This window comes from Xyrauchen texanus, chromosome 4 (genome assembly GCF_025860055.1).
Source record: "Xyrauchen texanus isolate HMW12.3.18 chromosome 4, RBS_HiC_50CHRs, whole genome shotgun sequence".
NCBI classification, from domain to species: Eukaryota; Metazoa; Chordata; class Actinopteri; order Cypriniformes; family Catostomidae; genus Xyrauchen; species Xyrauchen texanus.
In genome coordinates, this window is record NC_068279.1 from 51102462 (window position 1) to 51128284 (window position 25823).

The window sequence follows — 25823 nt, forward strand, 5'->3', positions numbered from 1 at the left end:
GTCTGGCCTTTGTGCAGGTCAGTTAAGTTGTTCCACACCAGACTCAAAACATGTTTTAACCTTGTATTGTGCATAAGGTCATTGTCATGCTGGAGCAGAAAAGGGCCCTCTCCCCAAACTACAAAGTTGCAGGTACACAAATCTCGAGAATGTAATTGTGTCACAGCATTTAGATTTGTCTTCACTGGAATTAAGGGGCCTAGCCAAACTTGTTAATTGAAAGGGATGTCCAAAAAATAGTCTTTGGTTTTAGTTTTTTTTTTTTTTTTTTTTATGTGTGGACGCACGTGTGTGCTTTTTTTTTGCTATTTCAACTGAACAATGAAACGGGATCAACAATTAATACAAAAATAAGTGTCTATTTATTTCTTTACATTATACTTCCAGAGGTTTCCAAGCAGTGCAAAGGTGGTGAAGTCCCTGTGTGTGCAGAGAAAACTGCAGTGGGGCTCTTTCAGCTGACTGTCCCTGTATAGAATGGCATCCTGGGACAGGAGGTTCAGAGAGGCAGTGTCCACCAGAAACACAGGCAAATTAAATTTATGGACCAGCCCGAGGAACTTCTTCACCAAGTGCTATATTTAAATAAACATGAAGGAGAAAACAAGACATGGTATTAGCACCCTAAATTAGCACACCAAACCTAGACAGAACGCAGTGTAATATCTGGAAAGTAAAACTGCCATCTTCACAACAGTTAAATTAGACTCACCCACTGTGCGTCTTTCCCAGAAAGATATTCTTTACCACTCAAGATGTTAAGCCCATTCTACAGTGAAAAAAAAAACGTCATTACTTATAAGACATCAATCAACAAACTTGGGTGTATGACACATGGGTGAATCTGGGTGAAACCTTTAAAAAATATATAATATAATTTTTTATAAAAATTTTAGGACCATTAAAATTACTTGCACAGTGATATTACTTGTGATTATTACAGTGCCAATTAAACAATTATTACTGTTATTCATCCAGATGTACAGGTGCTGGTCATATAATTAGAATATCATCAAAAAGTTGAAAATTCAGTATCTCGGAAAATTAGAATATTACTTAAGACCAATACAAAAAAAGGATTTTTAGAAATGTTGGCCAACTGAAAAGTATGAACATGAAAAGTATGAGCATGTACAGCACTCAATACTTAGTTGGGGCTCCTTTAGCCTGAATTACTGCAGCAATGCGGCGTGGCATGGAGTCGATCAGTCTGTGGCACTGCTCGAGTGTTATGAGAGCCCAGGTTGCTCTGATAGTGGCCTTCAGCTCTTCTGCATTGTTGGGTCTGGCGTATCGCATCTTCCTCTTCACAATACCCCATAGATTTTCTATAGGGTTAAGGTCAGGGGAGTTTGCTGGCCAATTAAGAACAGGGATACCATGGTCCTTAAACCAGGTACTGGTAGCTTTGACACTGTGTGCAGGTGCCAAGTCCTGTTGGAAAATGAAATCTGCATCTCCATAAAGTTGGTCAGCAGCAGGAAGCATGAAGTGCTCTAAAACTTCCTGGTAGATGACTGCGCTGACCTTGGACCTCAGAAAACACAGTGGACCAACACCAGCAGATGACATGGCACCCCAAACCATCACTGACTGTGGAAACTTTACACTGGACTTCAAGCAACGTGGATTCTGTGCCTCTCCTCTCTTCCTACAGACTCTGGGACCTTGATTTCCAAAGGAAATGCAAAATTTACTTTCATCAGAGAACATAACTTTGGACCACTCAGCAGCAGTCTAGTCCTTTTTGTCTTTAGCCCAGGCGAGACGCTTCTGACGCTGTGTCTTGTTCAAGAGTGGCTTGACACAAGGAATGCGACAGCTGAAACCCATGTCTTGCATACGTCTGTGCGTGCTGGTTCTTGAAGCACTGACTCCAGCTGCAGTCCACTCTTTGTGAATCTCCCCCACATTTTTGAATGGGTTTTGTTTCACAATCCTCTCCAGGGTGCGGTTATCTCTATTGCTTGTACACTTTTTTCCTACCACATCTTTTCCTTCCCTTCGCCTCTCTATTAATGTGCTTGGACACAGAGCTCTGTGAACAGCCAGCCTCTTTAGCAATGACCTTTTGTGTCTTGCCCTCCTTGTGCAAGGTGTCAATGGTCATCTTTTGGACAGCTGTCAAGTCAGCAGTCTTCCCCATGATTGTGTAGCCCACAGAACTAGACTGAGAGTCCATTTAAAGGCCTTTGCAGGTGTTTTCAGTTAATTAGCTGATTAGAGTGTGGCACCCGGTGTCTTCAATATTGAACCTTTTCACAATATTCAAATTTTCTGAGATACTGATTTTGGGGTTTTTCATTAGTTGTCAGTTGTAATCATCAAAATTAAAAGGAATGAGCACTTGAAATATATCAGTCTGTGTGGAATGAATGTATAAATTATCCAAGTTTCACTTTTGAATGGAATTACTGAAATAAATCATATTTTGATGATATTGTAATTATATGACCTATAATATGATATAAGCACCTGTATTTTTAAGTTAAGTACTCAACCCCCGTAAGTTAAAATGTGTTTATTATATATATATATATATATACACACACACACACACACACACACACACACACACACACACACAGTGGGGAGAACAAGTATTTGATACACTGCTGATTTTGCAGGTTTTCCTACTTACAAAGCATGTAGAGGTCTGTAATTTGTATCATAGGTGCACTTCAACTGTGAGAGACTGAATCTAAATAAAAAATCCAGAAAATCACATTGTATGATTTTTAAATAATTAATTTGCATTTTATTGCATGACATAAGTATTTGATACATCAGAAAAGCAGAACTTAATATTTGGTACAGAAACCTTTGTTTGCAATTACAGAGATCATACGTTTCCTGTAGTTCTTGACCAGGTTTGCACACACTGCAGCAAGGGTGTTAGCCCACTCCTCCATACAGACCTTCTCCAGAGCCTTCAGGTTTCGGGGCTGTCATTGGGCAATACGGACTTTCAGCTCCCTCCAAAGATTTTCTATTGGGTTCAGGTCTGGAGACTGGCTAGGCCACTCCAGGACCTTGAGATGCTTCTTACAGAGCCACTCCTTAGTTGCCCTGGCTGTGTGTTTCGGGTCGTTGTCATGCTGGAAGACCCAGCCACGACCCATCTTCAATGCTCTTACTGAGGGAAGGAGGTTGTTGGACAAGATCTCGTGATACATTGCCCCATCCATCCTCCCCTCAATACGGTGCAGTCGTCCTGTCCCCTTTGCAGAAAAGCATCCCCAAAGAATTGGAGATGTTTCCACCTCCATGCTTCACGGTTGGGATGGTGTTCTTGGGGTTGTACTCATCCTCCTTCTTCCTCCAAACACGGCGAGTGGAGTTTAGACGAAAAGCTCTATTTTTGTCTCATCAGACCAAATGATCTTCTCCCATTTCTCCTCTGGATCATCCAGATGGTCTTTGGCAAACTTCAGACGGGCCTGTACATGCGCTGGCTTGAGCAGGGGGACCTTGCGTGTGCTGCAGGATTTGAATCCATGACGGCGTAGTGTGTTACTAATGGTTTTCTTTGAGACTGTGGTCCCAGCTTTCTTCAGGTCATTGACCAGGTCCTGCCGCGTAGTTCTGGGCTGATCCCTCACCTTCCTCATGATCATTGATGCCCCACGAGGTGAGATCTTGAATGGAGCCCCAGACCGAGGAAGATTGACCGTCATCTTGAACTTCTTCCATTTTCTAATAATTGCGCCAACAGTTGTTGCCTTCTCACCAAGCTGCTTGCCTATTGTCCTGTAGCCCATCCCAGCCTTGTGCAGGTCTACAATTTTATCCCTGATGTCCTTACACAGCTCTCTGGTCTTGGCCATTGTGGAGAGGTTGGAGTCTGTTTGACTGAGTGTGTGGACAGGTGACTTTTATACAGGTAACGAGTTCAAACAGGTGCAGTTAATACAGGTAATGAGTGGAGTACTTGAGGGCTTCTTAAAGAAAAACTAACAGGTCTGTGAGAGCCGGAATTCTTACTGGTTGGTAGGTGATCAAATATTTCTGTCATGAAATAAAATGCAAATTAATTATTTAAAAATCATACAATGTGATTTTCTGGATTTTTGTTTTAGATTCCGTCTCTCACAGTTGAAGTGCACCTATGATACAAATTACAGACCTCTACATGCTTTGTAAGTAGGAAAACCTGCAAAATCAGCAGTGTATCAAATACTTGTTCTCCCCACTGTATGTATATATATATATATATATATATATATATATATATATATATATATATATATATATATATATATGTATTAGGGCTGTCGATTTAACTCGTTAATTCAGTGCGATTAATTTTATAAAAAATAACGCAATTAAATCGTAAAGCCCCCGGACCATAATAAGGAAGATTCCTGAGAAATGCAAGCTTGTAGTACCACCTGTTTACTCCAGAGGGCAGTAATTGAAATTTCTGCTGTGTGGCAATACGCAGTTTATACAGTGAAGAAAACAGCCATCCAGCAGCAGCACAACACAGACGTTCTTGCATTCAAAACCACTTGATAGAGCACAAATTTGAACTAAGGGATCTCAAGAGGTGTTCCAAGTATTAAACTATATTTAACTTGACACAGTGACCTAAAAATATGTTTATGACGCAACGCACCCGAGAAGCTACACAAGCATGTCTGACACAGGTGTAAATTGACGGGTCCTTAAATAAGCATAATAAATCTCGAACTGATTGACAAATTCACTTGTGAAATGGATTGCTGTGAACTATGCCAATGCTTATGTTCAATAATATGGTAGTAAACAATACATTGTTTTCTAAAGCCGCTTTTTGTATTGTCTTATCAATGATTAACTCTTCTGCCACAAGAATGTAATGCATTTTAATTATCTGAATATCTTAATTTTTTTAATATTTAAAGAACTATGTATAATTATTTAATCATTATATTTTTAAATTAATATATTATAATTAATAAAAATGTGCATGAAATGCATCAATAATTTTAATAAATAATTAAAAATAACAGCAAAAATATTTGCACTCACCAGCTAACATAGAAACCATGCACATGTATAAACTCAAGTCTACATAAAAGCTATCATATTTTTATAATTTCACATTATGTCCACATTCACGTTATTATTCAGAAAAACTGTAAGTTGACTTTTTATAAAATGTGCTCTGTTTGGTGTTGAGATTTAATGCACATTCACAAAAACGCATAAAGCTGCCGCCACACTTGAGGACTACAGACGGCTTGATTTTGGCCAAGCATTTGACACCTGCAGACCGTCTTTTAGTCTGAGGTATGTCACACTTCCCAACACAAAATAGTGGAGGCGTGGAACACATAACTCACCACAACTCTCTCTCTCTCTCTCTCTATCTCTCTGAACCCTGTCAAGTGGCGCTTGCCAAAAGAACAACAGGAGTACTACGAGAGCACAAACAATTGCAATAGAGTGATTTAGGGCATTTACAGACATCTAGCTTGCTTTTGCTTTTTTTTATTGATTCCCATACATAAATACAGAACAAAGGATAACATAAATGAACAGAAGCAACAATTATCCCCTTTTAACCCCCATTAATTCCCTATCCCCCTTCCAATCCCCAACCCCACCCCTCAACAGATATCAGTGTGGTCAAGCCTGAGTTACAGACATACAATATAAACAAACAAAATATAACAAATTAAATAAAATATTTTTCAGAAAATAAAAATATACCAAATCAAAAACTAAAGAGAGAAAAGGAGAAAAGAAAAATTCCACAAGGACACAATTTACAATTTCGACCATAATCATGTTGGTCCACGCTCCACGTGGTCCTCACCTAGAGTGTTCCAAAAAGGTCAAGTATTTGTCCCATTACATACAGGTCATAATCTGCCAAGCTGTTTATATGACATCTTTTTAAATGCCTTCGCCTACCCAATTCAGTGAACCATTCTTGAAATGAGGGAGAGCCATTTTAATTCCATCCTTTAAAAATTATCTGTCTGCTACTCATTACACTAGTTTGGACCCAGCTTTTTGTATATTTGTAACCTACTTTAATAACTGCCCCATCACCCAATAGTCAAGAGCAGAATTAATTTTGAGAATCTAAAGCCTCACAGATAAAATTCTGGACTCTTACCCAGAATTCTTAGCACAGAACCACAGAGTATGAGCTATGTCTACATCCTCCAACTGACATCATCAGATCAGTGTGTCTATTAAACCAAGCCTAAACAATCTAGAGGGAGTCCAGAAGAAACCATGCAAATACTTAAACGATATAAGGCATAACCTTACATCCCTAGATATATATATATAAAAAAAAATGTGTTTAATTCTTTCCCGCTCCCCATCCTCCAATACCAAGTACAAATCTCTTTTCCATAACCTCTTAAGAGCTGTTAAGGCTCTATCAACCAAGTCTCTGAATCAACCAGGAATAAATACACTGACGTTTCATTACCTTTTCCAAAGGCAGCGAGTGCCATACAGTGTCTGCAGCCTTAGGGGACTGTGTACTACCACCAAAAATAGTACCAAGTAAACGGCGCACATGTAAATACCTGAAAAATTGAGACCTAGAAATCCCAAATTGCGGTGTTATATTTTCAAATTATCACAAAGCTCCATTTTCATAAAAGGTCACCAAGTGTAGCAACACCCCTCTCCATCCATTCTTTCAAGCAAAAGGGGGACTTGTTAATACATCATTTGGGGTTCAGCCATATACTTGAAACATTTAAGTATCAAAATTGAACATACGGGAAACCTTTATCAATACTGAATGTAAGTGTGAAATAATAGGATGCAATTTTACTTCTCCAGGCAAATTAATAGAAAGACTTTACAATGGTGAGATTGGGGCAAGGACCACTTGTTTAATCTTGTACCAGGGAGGGGCTCTCTGGTGGAAGAGACAAATGGACCAAGTGTCTAAGACTTTGTCAATTGGTCTATGTAACTTACTGAAAATGCAACAGAGATTGTTTACCATTAAAAAAATATATGAATTTGATATAAAATTGTGTCAAATAAGAAAGAGGAACTTCTAGAGGGAGAGACTACATTAGATAATTGACTCTGAGGACACAAATAATTTTTATAACATTGACATTCCCAGCCATAGACAAATGTAGTGAAGCCCACCTATCAACATCATACGGGAACCTTTTCATTAATGGGTTAAAATTAACTAACTAAATCCCTCAAATTTGCTGGAAATAAAATGCCTAAATACCTAATGCCTTGCATGTGCCATTGAAAGGCACCAGGTTGGAAAGCTGTTGTAGCCCAATATGCTGTCAGAGCTGACAAGCTCCGCAGAACTCCCCACTGGAATGAATGGGAGATTGCAGTTAAGACGCAGTTTTTGACAAAATATTCTCATAAACAGAATGGATAATATTTTTAAGTGGGCTGGTATGAAGAGTGACATTGTAATGCATACTTAAGCAAAATTGTTAAATGACACAGTAATTTGATTAAAAACTGAAGAGAATGTGAATCAGAATCAAGGCAAACGATTTAGGGATGGGCACGAGTACTTGAGTACTCGAATGTGACAGCGACGATCAATCATAAAAACATTGATCATGTGAGTTAAAAAAAAAATTATGTTTTTTTTTTTTCATAGTCTACTTAGTTATAGTAGAATTTTGGGTGGCAACTTGAGCTCTGATTGGTTAGCGTTGCCAGAGCACGTGGTTCAAAGTCTAGACCGAAGAACAGAGAGAAACATGGCTTCTAAGTGGTGTAGTGATGTCTGGCTTCACTTCGACAAAATAGATGAAAATACAGTTCAATGCAATATATGCAGAGCCAAGCTGTCACAAAAATCTACCACAAGTACAATGCGTTATCATCTAGTATTTGTACATAAAATGTCTTGCGATACCAGAGAGGCAACTCAAGACGAGCATCACATCTTTTACCGTCAGACAGAAATGCAATGCCACCAGAGCTGAAAAGATTACACAACTAATCGCCGAAATTGTAGCAAAAGATTTGCTGCCCATTAGTTTCGTGGAAGGAGAAGGATTTAAAGATTTGATGCATTACATTGAGCCCCAGTATAACATAACACAAAACAGTGATGGGAAGAATAGATGCTCTATATCAGGGGTGCCCACACTTTTTTGTGTGATGATCTCCTTTTAAATGACCAACTCAATAAGATCTACCAACCAAAAAAACACAGTTTCATTTAAAATAAGAAAATGCTTGTTGGGACTACTGCATGTATCCCTACATGGAATTCATCCTCTAATTAATAAAAAAATATATAATAATATTCAATGTTGATATCATTCAGTTTAAAACTAAACACAAAACACCTACAGCACAATATAAACAATAGACAGGGCATTTACCTTATTCTGATGACGAGTAAATATTGACCAGGTGAGGTTTTGTTTATTCAGTTGCCATGACAACTAGGTTTGCGCATACTCGCCTTCCAAGGACTTCTGAGAACAGAGCGCGAAATTGCGATGCTACTGCCCGGATTAGCTACTGTCTGATTCCATTCAGTTTTGCCTAATCCGGGCAGTAGTATCGCAATTTCGCGCTCTGTTCTCAGAAGTCCTTGGAAGGCGCGTATGCGCAAACCTAGTTGTCATGGCAACTGAATAAACAAAACCTCGCCTGGTCAATATTTACTCGTCAAGTGCAAGTCAGACAGAAACTAAAAGAAGGAAAGTACATTTAAATTTTGTGCGATCTACCAGCATTGCCTTTGCGATCGACTGGTAGATCGCGATCGATGTATTGGGCACCCCTGCTCTATATGAAAAGACTGCTTCTTCACTGAAAGACAGACTGTCAAAGACAGTGAAGATGGCCATCTATGAGGGGCCGTACAAACCATTATTCATTCTGGCCCTCATGCATACATTCTACTTTCATATACATATATTATGGCCCGCTCACATCCATACGGTCTCCTTTCACATACATATATTTTCACTCACACATTTATACTTTTTCTCTCATGCACATGCAGTCAATATAAACATGTAATATTATATATAATGTAAGAAGAAAATATATGTATGTAGAGAAGAATGTATGCATGTGTGAGTATAGTGGACACGGAAGGCAGGACATTTATCGAGCTGTGATCGGCTGAGAAGTTTGTACTGGGTCATGTCCAGGTCACAATCAGCATGGAAGGGGGAGATGAGACGCGAATACTGCAGCAAGTCATTGGGGTGTTAAGAAATAATGTCACATCCTGTCCTCTTCCCTTGAGCGGCAGGAGACAGGCTCATCTGCACCTATCGTTATACACAGCACGGCGAAAAGTGAGATGAGAGAACTTTTCAGACTTGGCAACTCCCGAGTCAGCAGGACAAACGGATCCACAATGCCAAGCTGGAGGATTGCGGCAGCCTTTGCGATATCAGACTCAGCACCACTTTGGCAACAGGAGCTCCCGGTCAAGGAAAAGGTGAGAATGTACATAGAAACTGAAGGTTTGGAACTTAACTTACTATGGAAAAAATATGTGTAGTCCACAGACTGTTTAAAAATAAGATGTAGCTGCAGTGTTTCTGGTTATTAGCACTGTGCTGGCTGGGCATGTTACAGGTTTTTATGGTGTTTGTGTGCTCTGAAAGACGTGACAGCTAACAGACTGTTAGTGTATAGCATGCTAATACTACATAAACATATGGATGAGACATTCATAGACATCCGCAGATAGAAACAGATGAAAGAGTCGTGCAGAAAAGGGCGGAAATTAGCGTGTCCACGCGGGTGTCATGTCGGCTATGAGCAAATGTTAACGCTAGCTCAAGCATGTAAAGTGAAGAGTTTAAAGCAATAGCAGGGTCAAAATATTGTCAGAACTTATGTTTAATGCAACGTAGACTACAACTACAGACCATTGTCACATTGTTCAGCCCTACGTGACAGTAACATTAGCAACCATCTTAAGATATTGACAGTACCTAATTTTAAGTAAAAAACAGTGTTATTGTAGTTTATTGTAGGACAGCCTTTTCTGTTTTCTTGTTCTGTTCGCTCTTGTTCATCCATCAGCTTGTTAATTTAAATTGATCAAATGGTTTGATGTTCTCTCTGTCATTTGCAACGTTGAAGGGCATGCATGATGAAATAAATGAGACAACTTTTTAAAAGAGCTGTAGTAAGATTCTTAAAACACAACATCTTAAATTTGTTTTAACATATGTTTTATGGATTGCACAGAATGCAATTAAGGATGAATAAATATCAAATATAATGTCTGCTTTGTCTTGTAGGGCCAAAACAAGTTAACACGATACTTTCAACAAAGTCGTCACCCTTCTTCCGAGGCCATAAAGCGGCCTTATTGTCAAGCACCACACAAAGTAACAATTACATGAACAGGGACATATATTGAATGGATTTGAATTCCAGAAATCCTGGGACCAGAGGACTGTCACTGAACAAATAAAGGATGACTTTGGAGAAAGACTCTCTGCTGATGTGAGATAAATTGAAAATGTTATTTCAAACTGTGATGTAATGATTCTACTCAAATGAAAAATATAAAGGATACCACTTGTCATTTCCAGTAGTGAAAGTTGCATAAAATTAGATTATGTATACAACAGACCAAACCTAAACTATTAAGCCAGTTATTCATACCAGTACATTGGATTTTGTGGTATTGCCGACGTTCTTGTTAATTTTTGTCCTTAATCCTTTGTTTTTGGACAATTTTGTTTGTTTGTTTTAGAACATTTGCAATATTACCCACTGTTTTTCGGTATAGAATTTCTGATGGCATGTAGCAACAGACTGATTTCGCCCAAACTGTGTGCTGGACAGGAGCTGCATGCAAATCTCATACATAAAGTATATAAATCAAAAGCCCTATACATCTGACCTTCAAAGACAATTATGGTATGTTATATCATACTTGAATTGACATACAAAACATTGTAATAATAATAAAAACAACCCATAATCAGTTTATAAACATGCATGCATGAAGATTAAATGTTGTCAGTTACCGCAGACATTTGTAATTTCTGATATTCTTAAACCTTCAATTCAGCTTTGTAGCTATAAACATTTTGAGGAACTATGTAATTTTTAACTCACATAGACTAGTGCAGACTGGGATGCCTATTTTTAACATGTTGAATCTAAGCACAGAAATCGACCAAATTGGCCGGTGCTTAGTTGGACTAACTGAGGCTAAAATTAGAAGGGGATACTGCTACTCTATGGGAGATTTCACTTTTAAAGCATGGAGCGCAAATGTAATTCTTACAGCTATATTCTAGTAAGCTTAATGTTTCCAGATACTGTTGAGATTACAGTTGATATTTAGTATATCTGATAATGTTTTTTTATGTCTTTCTAAGGATGATATTACAGGCTATAGCAGTGAGGACAACAACTGTGAGGAAAACACTGGTTCAGCAAGGAAGCTGCACTCATATTTTTACCAGTCCAATGACTGCCTCCCCACCAAACTGTTCTTCTGCAGTTCAACCTTTTACCTCATCACTTGGGTGTGGAGTGTTATTCACTCAAACTCCTGCCTTGACCTACCAAAGCAGTATCTCACCCAACCACAGCAGCACTTCAGCAAGCAGTTCTAGTCAGTTGCCAGTATGCTCACTAGAAAGCTGCCCTTCCACCAGTCAGCCTTCTACCTCATCATTTGGAGTAACAACTTCTGTTGATCTGGTCCAGACTTACCAAAATAGCTCACGCATACCCTACTAGAGCAGCACTTCAGCAAGTCATTGTTCTGCATTACCCTCTACCTCAACACAACATCAGTCAGCAAACTATGATAACTGCACTGTCTGGCATGTCTTCTGATGATGAGGAATTGAACCAGGCTATACTAGCAAGCCTACAGAGTGAAAGGTAAAAAATTGCCATTTTAAGGATAAGGCTGGCAATTTTCAAAATTTTTAATATTGTTGAAAATTAGATGCTACAGTACATATCAAAGGGCTACAATTTCAATAAATTCAAATGTTGTGCAGCGCCAAACCAACAATTAACTAATTACTACTTACAAATACCTGTATCTAAAGCCTGATATATCTTATTCATCTGTGCTGCAGAGCACCTTTGTTGTCAAAAACATTACAAACACTTCAGGAACCCACAATGCTGCACTGACTGACTGTTCCTTCATCCCTGGAGAGAGCAATTTCTTTAGTTTGTTTAGAAACGGCTCCAAAGACTTAATAACAGTGATAAGATTGTTACTGTCAGGACAGAGGATACTTTAAAGGCAGATGCCACTGAGCATGTTTGGGAACGCAGCTCACAGAACTTTGCTAGCTTATTGTGCCACATATCACAACCTCTTGATTTTGTACTATACTAAATACCTACCAATATATGTATGTAATAATTATGTAGAAGTTCAATATTGTCAATGATCATGAACAACACACTCATAATGCCACCCTTTTAAAACTAGTGTGTAACTACTATTTATATAGTTTTTTTTCATGAATCTCTGTGCCAGCATGAGATATTTAGCATGATCTTGCAACAAAAATAAATCTGCTTGCGACTTGTTAATTTGTGTGCACAATCATATTTTTTTGTGCACAAGTTTGGGATTTGCAAGTTCTGCAGGTTTACATTTTACGTGCAAACTATGTCCTGGTTCTCACACTGTTGTAATTCACTTGCGAGCTGTGTTTATGCGCTTGCGCTGTTTTGTCCAACATTTAACGCTATACTTTTGGAACAGAGATGGACTGTGTGTGCTGTTCTTTCAGATCACAATATTACAAAACTTGCAGATGCGAAGACACTTGACTTGAAGGATGAGCACTGGCACATTGTAGAAGAACTGATACCCGTTCTCCAGTCTCTGAAGCGCGCCACAACAACAATGTTCAGTGAAACATGTTTGCGTTTTGATGGTTTATCCAATTACACATAGCCTCATCACTAAACACCTAACACACAGACCGATGATTCTCTAAGATTGTCGGAGTTCAAGACAGCCGTGGCAGAATCTCTGAAACGGCGCATAGTCAATGTTGCGGAGGATGTTGAGAAAGTGGTTCTACCTCTGTTTGCAGCAACATTGGATCCAAGACACAAACATCTTAAAGGGGTCATATAATGCCATTTTTGTACAAGTTAATATGAATCTTTAGGGTCTAAATTAAAACTATGTAATAGCTATACTTTTATTAAAAATTCTCATTAGTATTTTAAGAAAACACTAATTTTACCTGCTCAAAAACAGCTCCGTTTTCATCACGCCGTTTCAGAGCATATGACTTTAAATGATAATGAGCTTTGGTCACCCCGCCCCACCGTTCTGGAGTTATTCTCCGTATAACTGTTTTTTTGACATTACTTCTTAATCAGTAACATACAAGTAAACCAGGTGTAACTTAGTGTTACCATAGTAGTAAGTATTACATACCTTGTGACTTATGATTTATGGCCCTGATTTATGGTTTAATTGCTGTACATTTGACCTTTCCCTCCGCCCCTCCCCGCCCCTCCCTCCGACAGTTGTAGGCTACATGCTGTAATATGACGTGTCTGTTCTGATATACCCATATGTGTATTTAAAAGAGTAGAAAGATTATTAATCTTTAATGGAAAACTGAGATGACAAAAAAAGTAGTATTACGTTTAAAATGTGTTTAAATGATGTCTTTAATGGGGTTTAATGCTTGGTGAAAAAACTGTTTTGTTTTTTAAACTTTTGACAAAGAGAAGAACATGTGTTTTTAAACATTAGGCAGTCTTAAACATTACACATCACTAGCAATGTCACTTTAAAGATGTTGAACAAAAACATAAAATGTGTTTAAAACCTGTATTTCAACAAAGATCATTTTAAATAGCGTAAATTGTAAAATGCAGCACAAAATCTACCGTTTAAAATCCTTTCATGAACTCATTCAGCGATAAGTGATGTAAGTAAGACTATGTTTAACATTAACCTAGCAAACAGGATACATTTTCTAAAAACATAATATATATTTTTAACTATATAAGACAGAAATCTTACACGACTCCGTTTAAAGTCCTTTCACCTTCTCGTCCAAAATGACAATGGCGTAAGATCAGTTGACAAACCCTCCGCGAGGGTGGGGCTAACCCTCCTAATCTTAGGACGTGTTTGTGTGTTTTAAAGTATTATTTAAAGGTTTAAATTAACACATCACTAGCAATGTCACTTTAAAGATGTTGAACAAAAACATAAAATGTATTTAAAAATAGTATTTCAACAAAGAGCGTTTTAAATAGCATAAATTGTAAAATGCAGTACAAATCTACCGTTTAAAATCCTTTCATGGACTCATTCAGCGATAAGTGATGCAAGTAAGACATTAACATTAACCTAGCAAACAGGATACATTTTCTAAAAACATAATATATATTTTTAACTATATAAGACAGAAATCTTACACGACTCCGTTTAAAGTCCTTTCACCTTCTCGTCCAAAATGACAATGGCGTAAGAGCAGTTGACAAGCCCCTCCGCGGGGGTGGGGCTAACCCTCCTAATCTTAGGACGTGTTTGTGTGTTTTTAAGTATTATTTAAAGGTTTAAATGTATTTAACGAAAACTTTGACATTTTGTTTTAAAAAAATGTATCAAGTTGGCAAATACAACAAAAGCACTCTAAAATTATAAAAACTTTAACAACATTCACTAGAAAATACAGTATTTTGGTAAACAGGTTTATTTTATGTATAATTCTGACGAAATATCTTTAATACAAAAGTATGGTACATTTTTTTATTTTCAACCATGAGATTCTAAAACAGTGGATATTGAATGATATTAGTTTATTTTACGCAAACAGAGGATACTGGCAGAGCAAACTCATTTAGACGACACTTTAAAATAAACGAATAAAACGATTAACAAGGGTTATTTATTTTTACCAGAGACTAAAACGTATTTTAAACCAAATGTTCAGATTGGCAAACACAATATTGGCGTTTGAAATAGTATGCATTATAAATTGTAATTTAACACGTGTTGTATTGCATTTTTCCAATCAAATTGATAAGGCGTTTTTTGATCTAGACTTTAAGGCGACGATCGACAAATGTTTTGTGGCGGGGGGTGAAGACGCGCCAAGATCTCGAAGCGTTAATGTAAATCTTTTGATCTCTTAATATTTTACAACGGGGATTTTGGTATAGTCTATCGGCACTCCTTTTAAATGATTCAGGCACAGATTAAACTATCAAACGTCCCATTGTTGCATTATTCAATTCTAAAAGAGATGTTAACTAAACATATTAATATTGTAAATGAATGCGTCCTTTCTTCACGCGCAACTTCCTTCTAAAAACAAATTCTGACGAAATATCTTTAATACAAAAGTTTGTTACATTTTTTATTTTTTAACCCTGAGATTCTAAAACAGTGGATATTGAATGATATTAGTTTATTTTACGTAAACAGAGGATACTGGCAGAGCAAACTCATTTAGAGCGACACTTTAAAATAAAACGAATAAAACGATTAACAAGGGTTATTTATTTTTACCAGGCTTTGATCTCTGAATTATTTCACAACGGGGGTTTTGGTATAGCCTATCCACAATCCTTTCAAATTATTCAGGCATTAAACTATCAAACATACCAATGTTGATTTATTCAGTTCTAAAAGAGTTTAACTAAACATCTTAATATTGTAAATTAATGGGGTCCTTTCTTCACGCGCAACCGCCTGCTAAAACAAACCAGGCCTAATACATTCAATAATATTATAATAAAAACAGCCGCTGAGTTAAATCACTTTAACTCACAAATCACAAATATATGGAAAGCAAAATGAGATCAATTGTTGTCTAAGGGAAGTGTATTTTTCTGTTGAGAAATATATAAAAGAGACATGAATAAAATGTGTTTTAAACTTTTATACGTCATTTTGAGTTTGTCGCGATGCTTCATGAACCCAGATTTAAACAGAAGATGGCGCCAGATAGCTGTGGTGTTATTGTGAACCTTGTGACAAAAAACGATTTATGACTTAATTGCTGTACCTTGTGACAAAAAATATATATGGCCTATGCTTTATGACCTAATTGGTGTACATTTGAACTTTTAATTCCTGTCCCCCCTTCCCCAAAGATCAACAAAGATCATTTTAAATGAAATGGCATACATTAATTGTAAAAGAATCTTACATGTTTCCGTTTAAAGTCCTTTCACAACCTCATCCAACGATAATGGTTTAAGAAAGACAATGTTTAACATTAACCTAGCAAAAGGATACGTTTTCTAAAAACACAATATATTATTTTAACTATAGCTTTAACACAAAAATCTTACATTTCTCCGTTTAAAGTCCTTTCACGAGCTCATCCAAAATGATAATGTAAGAAAGTTGACAAGCCCCCTCTGGTGGGTTGGTGTTTAATCCCACGGTCAAGATTATTTCACAACATCTTAGGAAGTATGTGTGTTTTTAAAGTATTATTTAAACATTTACCTGTAGCGCTGGCAAAATGTCTTTAAAATGTCTTTGAAACATTTGAAAATGTGTTTTAAACAAAATGTTTCAAGTTGGCAAACACAACAAAGTCACTCTAAAAATTATAAAAACTTTGACAACATTCACTAGTTTTGTGTTTTGAGTTATATTACTAAAACACGATAAAATATTTCATGTAATTTTAGATGTATTTTTAACACTTGTTGTATTGCATTTTTCAGTTCAAAGTCCTTTCACGAGATTATCCACATTTTCCAAAAAGACTTTAAAGCGATAAGGTATTTTTGATCTAGACTTTAAGGCAATGAAACGGTTGGGGTTAATTGGATTTGTATTTTTGATCTAGACTTTATAAGGTGATGAACCGGAGGGTTCATGGAGTTTTGTTGCGATAAGTGTTAACGAGATTTCGAAGTGTCATTTTAAATATTTGATCTCTGAATATTTCACAACCAAAAAACGGGGGGTGGTATATTTACAGTCCTTTTTAAATGATTCAGGCATAGATTCAACTATCAAATATAACAGTGTTGATTTGTTCAGTTCTAAAATAGTTTTTAACTAAATGTATCCAAGAATTAGTTTACTCAATGAATTACTGTATACACTTGTACTGCATATAAATATCCATATCTGTGTTTCTTCACAGGCAATCGCATACTAAAAATAAACTAATACATTCAATAATATTATAATAAAAAAAACAGCTACAAATAATGTAACTATCTCTTTTCTTTTCGTTGTAAATGCAAGCTGAACGGTGTGTTGGTCCACTTTCAAACCATATGCTCTTTTATTGCTGTAATGGTTAAACAGCTTATTATAAGACCTATTTCCTACAAAATGTTTACGATGATTATACATGCGTTTAAATGGTAGTCGATCTAAAAAAAATTTATTTTAAGACATATTAAACAACGATTGCATTACATGTGCTTTTCAGATTTGAGTATGCCTCTCCAGTACAAAGTCAAACCATTTAAAACAGAACGAGGATTGTATTTTGTGTGCAAATGTCACAGATGAGTCACATTTGTGTGCGAGACGGCAGCGGGTGTTTAACAAGTGCATATTTTCCAAGCTAATGTTTGGCATTAGTTTAGCAAACACTTTTATTTTACTAAAACACAATACTATATTTTTTTTTTAGCTATAGCTCTAACAAAAAATAGCTTACATTTTTACCTTTAACAATGTTTCCAATCAGTGGATATTGGCTGTGAAGCAAACTCATTCAGATTTTCACTTTTAAAGATAAGGAATAAATGGTGTTACGAAAGATTGCGTTTAACATTAGTTTAACAAACACGGTTATGTTACTAAAACGCAGTAACACATTTAAATGCTAATTTAGATGCATCTTTAGCACAAAGAATCTTACATTTATTAAAGACAAGAAAAGTATCTTTCTAAAAACGATGAGTAATGGCTTTCATTGAAAAGCATGGTGACAACCAAAAGTGTGAAAGAAGGGAGATAAAAGGGTTTATTTTGTTATAAACGTTTTTTTTTTTACCCATCAAGTGCTCCATGTAACGTTGTGAAATATGGTAGAGATGTGGTTAAAGACGTATTGCTCTTTGTAATACAGGCACTTACTTAAAAGAATAGAAAGATTTTAGAAATCACTTGCAAAATCAATAGTTCAAATTCAGAGGTTTTTATAGTATACTGCACACAGTTATCATAAAATCCCATGTAAATTAAAGTGTGAACATTTCAAAGAAATTGGGTGCTAGCATACTGGAAAACAAGCAAATGACTTGTGTTATGTACGCATAAGACATTTTAACACCAATTCATACCCTGAAAATACATCCATGCATGGTACCGTTACGTCACTAGGGTGTCAAACACAAATGCAAATGCTGAGTTTACTTTGACCCCCATATTTTGGCATTAATTTACTAATTCCTGGATCAAACCCTCACACTCAGAAACTTGTACATGTAAACAAAAATGTGTACTGTTGTGATGCCAACTGATCTTACTGATTTTTATTTCAAGAAAACAACTAAACGTGTACCAATAACCGATTAAGTAACATGTTTACAGGACTGCATGTACTCACAAAAGTTATTCTATTGCCACAATTGGATTTTTTTGTTTGTTGTATAGTTATTCTCATTTGTAAATTAGTTGTTTGTTTAAATGTTGCTATATTTTCTAGTTTACAAAGATGTCAGTTTTAACACACACACACACTCTCACAGGTAAGTATCATTATAATATAAAATTCACAGCAATCAGTCCTTCTATACAGGTACATTAGCTTTGACGTATGTCGACTGAACCACAATAAATGATTCACCAAACCTGGAATAATATAATTTTATACCACAGCTTGATGTTATTTGATCTTTTCAGAAAGTGCACTTTCACAAAGATATTCAGTCACTTAATGCGGTATCGATCTGCAGGAAAATGACTGAGGTATGTACATTGAACCGCAAAACATAATTTAAGTCTACTCATCTAAAGCACAAGGAAGAGTGAAATACATGCAGCTACAAATAGTGTGTCAGTACAGCATTTGTTTGTTTGTGCATGTGTGTAGTTAGTAAAGTGTTTGTATGGTGTGTTAATCCGATACAACCATTACACACAACTGGACGCTTTTAACAAACACTTGTTAAAAGCACTTCTTATGGGTCTTCATGGAAAAACTATAGTGATTACATCAAACATGAGACATTTAAACAGTCTAGCAGTCAAAAATGTTGGTTAACACATGCCATGAATTTCAAATTATTTCTTTTGTATTTTAAAAACTGTATAAACTATTATAAAATAATGCAATAGAAGAGCGATGAAAAATTAACAGTGTTAGTTCAAGAGTATATTCTGAAAGTTAAAAGACTGACACTGCCCTATCAACACACATAAGGGGGTTACTATAGGTCATAGTAACCTCCCACCCCAGACCTCTGAGTGTCTGTAAGAGCTCAGTATCGATTGAAACCTCTTGTAAAAGAACTTTGAGTGGAAAAATATAAGACTCTTTGTTACATTTTACAATGAATGTATGGTATTTCATTTAAAATGCTCTTTGTTTAAATACAAGTTTTAAATACATTTTATGTTTTTTTGTTCAGCATCTTTAAAGGGGTAATGCTAGAGATATGTTAGACAACCGTTTAAAAACACATTTTCTTCTCATTGTCAAAAAGTAAAAATGCAAGACAACATGTGTTAAAGATACATCTAAAATTACGTGAAATGCTTTATCGTGTTTTAGTAATATAACTCAAGACACAAAACTTTATTTTTGTTAAAATATTTGTTCATATTTAAACTGAATGTGTGTTTTGCTGCATAACCGTAGTCTTTGTTTTAGAACCTCATGTTTAAATTAAAAATGTAACAAACCTTTGTATTAAAGATATCGTCAGAATTCTTTAAAAACATTATTGCGTTTTAGTCAAATAAACCTGTTTGCTAAAATACTGTATTGACTAGTGAATGTGGATTTAATTTGCAGCACACCCATTACTCATCGTTTTTAGAAAGATACTTTTCTTGTCTTTAATAAATGTAAGATTCTTTGTGCTAAAGATGCATCTAAATTAGCATTTAAATGTGTTACTGCGTTTTAGTAACATAACCGTGTTTGTTAAACTAATGTTAAACGCAATCTTTCGTAACACCATTTATTCCTTATCTTTAAAAGTGAAAATCTGAATGAGTTTGCTTCACAGCCAATATCCACTGATTGGAGACATTGTTAAAGGTAAAAATGTAAGCTATTTTTTTGTTAGAGCTATAGCTAAAAAAAAATATAGTATTGTGTTTTAGTAAAATAAAAGTGTTTGCTAAACTAATGCCAAACATTAGCTTGGAAAATACAAATATTTTATAAATCAGTCGTACAAACAACACATACTTTTGAAAATAAATATCATTTTAAAAGAGTAATGCACTTGTTAAACACCCGCTGCCGTCTCGCACACAAACGTGACTCATCTGTGACATTTGCACACAAAATACAATCCTCGTTCTGTTTTAAATGGTTTGACTTTGTACTGGAGAGGCATACTCAAATCTGAAAAGCACATGTAATGCAATCGTTGTTTAATATGTCTTAAAATAAAAACATTTTAGATCGACTACCATTTAAACGCATGTATAATCATCGTAAACATTTTGTAGGAAATAGGTCTTATAATAAGCTGTTTAACCATTACAGCAATAAAAGAGCATATGGTTTGAAAGTGGACCAACACACCGTTCAGCTTGCATTTACAACGAAAAGAAAAGAGATAGTTACATTATTTGTAGCTGTTTTTTTTATTATAATATTATTGAATGTATTAGTTTAGTTTTAGTATGCGATTGCCTGTGAAGAAACACAGATATGGATATTTATATGCAGTACAAGTGTATACAGTAATTCATTGAGTAAACTAATTCTTGGATACATTTAGTTAAAAACTATTTTAGAACTGAACAAATCAACACTGTTATATTTGATAGTTGAATCTATGCCTGAATCATTTAAAAGGACTGTAAATATACCACCCCCGTTTTTTGGTTGTGAAATATTCAGAGATCAAATATTTAAAATGACACTTCGAAATCTCGTTAACGCTTATCGCAACAAAACTCCATGAACCCTCCGGTTCATCACCTTATAAAGTCTAGATCAAAAATACAAATCCAATTAACCCCAACCGTTTCATTGCCTTAAAGTCTAGATCAAAAATACCTTATCGCTTTAAAGTCTTTTTGGAAAATGTGGATAATCTCGTGAAAGGACTTTGAACTGAAAAATGCAATACAACAAGTGTTAAAAATACATCTAAAATTACGTGAAATATTTTATCGTGTTTTAGTAATATAACTCAAAACACAAAACTAGTGAATGTTGTCAAAGTTTTTTATAATTTTTAGAGTGACTTTGTTGTGTTTGCCAACTTGAAACATTTTGTTTAAAACACATTTTCAAATGTTTCAAAGACATTTTAAAGACATTTTGCCAGCGCTACAGGTAAATGTTTAAATAATACTTTAAAAACACACATACTTCCTAAGATGTTGTGAAATAATCTTGACCGTGGGATTAAACACCAACCCACCAGAGGGGGCTTGTCAACTTTCTTACATTATCATTTTGGATGAGCTCGTGAAAGGACTTTAAACGGAGAAATGTAAGATTTTTGTGTTAAAGCTATAGTTAAAATAATATATTGTGTTTTTAGAAAACGTATCCTTTTTGCTAGGTTAATGTTAAACATTGTCTTTCTTAAACCATTATCGTTGGATGAGGTTGTGAAAGGACTTTAAACGGAAACATGTAAGATTCTTTTACAATTAATGTATGCCATTTCATTTAAAATGATCTTTGTTGATCTTTGGGGAAGGGGGGACAGGAATTAAAAGTTCAAATGTACACCAATTAGGTCATAAAGCATAGGCCATATATATTTTTTGTCACAAGGTACAGCAATTAAGTCATAAATCGCTTTTTTGTCACAAGGTTCACAATAACACCACAGCTATCTGGCGCCATCTTCTGTTTAAATCTGGGTTCATGAAGCATCGCGACAAACTCAAAATGACGTATAAAAGTTTAAAACACATTTTATTCATGTCTCTTTTATATATTTCTCAACAGAAAAATACACTTCCCTTAGACAACAATTGATCTCATTTTGCTTTCCATATATTTGTGATTTGTGAGTTAAAGTGATTTAACTCAGCGGCTGTTTTTATTATAATATTATTGAATGTATTAGGCCTGGTTTGTTTTAGCAGGCGGTTGCGCGTGAAGAAAGGACCCCATTAATTTACAATATTAAGATGTTTAGTTAAACTCTTTTAGAACTGAATAAATCAACATTGGTATGTTTGATAGTTTAATGCCTGAATAATTTGAAAGGACTGTGGATAGGCTATACCAAAACCCCCGTTGTGAAATAATTCAGAGATCAAAGCCTGGTAAAAATAAATAACCCTTGTTAATCGTTTTATTCGTTTTATTTTAAAGTGTCGTCTAAATGAGTTTGCTCTGCCAGTATCCTCTGTTTGCGTAAAATAAACTAATATCATTCAATATCCACTGTTTTAGAATCTCAGGGTTAAAAAATAAAAAATGTAACAAACTTTTGTATTAAAGATATTTCGTCAGAATTTGTTTTTAGAAGGAAGTTGCGCGTGAAGAAAGGACGCATTCATTTACAATATTAATATGTTTAGTTAACATCTCTTTTAGAATTGAATAATGCAACAATGGGACGTTTGATAGTTTAATCTGTGCCTGAATCATTTAAAAGGACTGCCGATAGACTATACCAAAATCCCCGTTGTAAAATATTAAGAGATCAAAAGATTTACATTAACGCTTCGAGATCTTGGCGCGTCTTCACCCCCCGCCACAAAACATTTGTCGATCGTCGCCTTAAAGTCTGGATCAAAAAACGCCTTATCAATTTGATTGGAAAAATGCAATACAACACGTGTTAAATTACAATTTATAATGCATACTATTTCAAACGCCAATATTGTGTTTGCCAATCTGAACATTTGGTTTAAAATACGTTTTAGTCTCTGGTAAAAATAAATAATCCTTGTTAATCGTTTTATTCGTTTATTTTAAAGTGTCGTCTAAATGAGTTTGCTCTATCCTCTGTTTGCGTAAAATAAACTAATATCATTCAATATCCACTGTTTTAGAATCTCATGGTTGAAAATAAAAAAATGTACCATACTTTTGTATTAAAGATATTTCGTCAGAATTATATATAGGCTAAAATAAACCTGTTTACCAAAATACTGTATTTTCTAGTGAATGTTGTTAAAGTTTTTATAATTTTAGAGTGCTTTTGTTGTATTTGCCAACTTGATACATTTTTTAAAACAAAATGTCAAAGTTTTCGTTAAATACATTTAAACCTTTAAATAATACTTTAAAACACACAAACACGTCCTAAGATTAGGAGGGTTAGCCCCACCCCCGCGGAGGGGCTTGTCAACTGCTCTTACGCCATTGTCATTTTGGACGAGAAGGTGAAAGGACTTTAAACGGAGTCGTGTAAGATTTCTGTCTTATATAGTTAAAAATATATATTATGTTTTTAGAAAATGTATCCTGTTTGCTAGGTTAATGTTAAACATAGTCTTACTTGCATCACTTATCGCTGAATGAGTCCATGAAAGGATTTTAAACGGTAGATTTTGTACTGCATTTTACAATTTATGCTATTTAAAACGCTCTTTGTTGAAATACTATTTTTAAATACATTTTATGTTTTTGTTCAACATCTTTAAAGTGACATTGCTAGTGATGTGTTAGACAACGTAATGTTTAAAAACACATTTTCTTCTCTTTGTCAAACGTTTAAAAAACAAAACAGTTTTTTCACCAAGCATTAAACCCCATTAAAGACATCATTTAAACACATTTTATGTTTTTGTTCAACATCTTTAAAGTGACATTGCTAGTGATGTGTTAGACAACGTAATGTTTAAAAACACATTTTCTTCTCTTTGTCAAACGTTTAAAAAAACAGTTTTTTCACCAAGCATTAAACCCCCATTAAAGATATCATTTAAACACATTTTAATCGTAATACTACTTTTTTTGTCATCTCAGTTTTCCATTAAAGATTAATAATCTTTCTACTCTTTTAAATACACATGCATATCAGAACAGACACGTCATATTACAGCATGTAGCCTACAACTGCCGGAGGGAGGGGCGGGGAGGGGCGGAGGGAAAGGTCAAATGTACAGCAATTAAACCATAAATCAGGGCCATAAATCATTTTTTGTCACAAGGTATGTAATACTTAGGCTACTACTTACCATGTTAACTGTAACACCTGCGTACACAGTTTTTAATAACACAATAACCATAACGCGTTGTTCATTATAAACGTGGGATTATGAATTATATTGAGAACGTCGTAATGTTATGGAAAAAATGCCGTAATGTACCCTGAGTGTAAACATTAGCCACATTCATTGTGAAGCGTGCAAGCGATTTGCAAAGATTAATATAAAGGTTAATAAAACGTTACACTTACTTCTTCTGGAGGTGCAGAGGGCAACTATATAAATAGTTTGTACCGAATCTTTTTTCAGCAGCAGCTTCTTAGCAAAACCAGCTTTATACTGACCCTCGTTTATAAAGCAGTCTGGTGAAAAATGATTCGCGCAAACATGAACGCATTGACGTTGCTCGTGGGGAATATTCCCATCGTAAACAAAACTCAGCCACTGCGTCTTCAGCGGTTCGGATTTAGGAACATCAAAATGACTGCTGTGTTCGTTATTACACCGAAGAACAGAACACCACAATCGCTTAGGCGCCATTCTGTTCCAGTGTATCAACAATGATGACGGACTATGATTGACAGCTCGCTCACGAGCGAGGGCGGGTCTGTGTTGAAACACTGCTGTCAATCAACAATCCTGGGAGGGGCGTCCGACCGTGCGGCTCGATTTGAGGCAGGGGAAAATATATAAGGAGATTAAAACAAAAACACTGGATGGATTTTTATCATAATAGGATGGTTGTGTACAGGCACAGCCAACACACATTTCAGTACAATCAACTTGAAAGTGCATGTACCATTATATGACCCCTTTAAGTTTCTTGACACAGAGCTTCGAGAGAGAAAAAAAGGAGAATCTGAAACAGCTTTACAACACAGTTACAAATTCTGTCACACCCATACAAAGTGAATCTCAGCATGATCGAGGAGATGGAAGGTAAATGAGAATCGGTTTACATAGTGAAGCATGCTTGCCCTGTGGTACTTAGCTGTTCCTGCGACATCTGTTCCAGCGGAGCATGTTTTTTCCACCGCCGGCCTAATTGTGAATAGACTCTGCACACGCCTCTCACCTGTGCACGTAGACTGAATCCTCTTTTTGAACAAAAATATGTAGGCTGTAGCCTATGTTTAAGTTTCATCAGTCGTAGTAAATATACATATATATACAGGATCATTCCGTCTCTGTTTTATTTACCATTAGCAGTCCTTTGGTTAAACTTGATAAAAAAAAATTTAATCTTTAGCTTTGAAAATAAAAACTAAGCTGTTCATTTTTGTTGTTGTTTCAAAAGCACAGTTGAAATATTCTGCTAAAGTTATATTGAAGACAATTTTTATTTAAAAATTACATAAATAATTGAATAAAGAAGCCAAAAAGCAATCCTGTGTGTTCAGTTTAAATTAGAAGCCTATATAAAATAATATATAATAAAACAAATGCATCGGCTCTACTTTTACTTACAATAACGAACGCAGAATTAAGGTTTAGTATTTGAGAAATAGCCAATATTCGGAGAGACGATGAAAATCAACCCTTTTTTTTGTCATAGTTTTTATCTTAAGATGAAAATATATTTTACATTTTATTCACAATTCACCAATAATCATCATGTGTTGTTCGG

The 25823-nt window shown here is 35.5% G+C and overlaps 1 protein-coding gene across 5 annotated transcripts in view; it reads right to left on the bottom strand.

Annotated features, from left to right (window-relative positions):
* fktn (fukutin) overlaps positions 1 to 25823 on the bottom strand; it is an 85564-nt gene that overhangs the window by 33116 nt on the left and 26625 nt on the right. For 4 of the 5 annotated variants that reach the window (XM_052125539.1, XM_052125536.1, XM_052125537.1 and 1 more), the window contains exons 3-4: positions 713 to 769; positions 375 to 575 (exon numbers count right to left, since the gene is read on the bottom strand). The exons of the other annotated variant lie outside the window; for it this stretch is intronic. In XM_052125539.1, coding sequence (XP_051981499.1) covers positions 375 to 575; positions 713 to 769 — 258 coding nt within the window. The remainder of the gene's footprint in view (positions 1 to 374; positions 576 to 712; positions 770 to 25823) is intronic. 5 annotated transcript variants of the gene reach the window in all.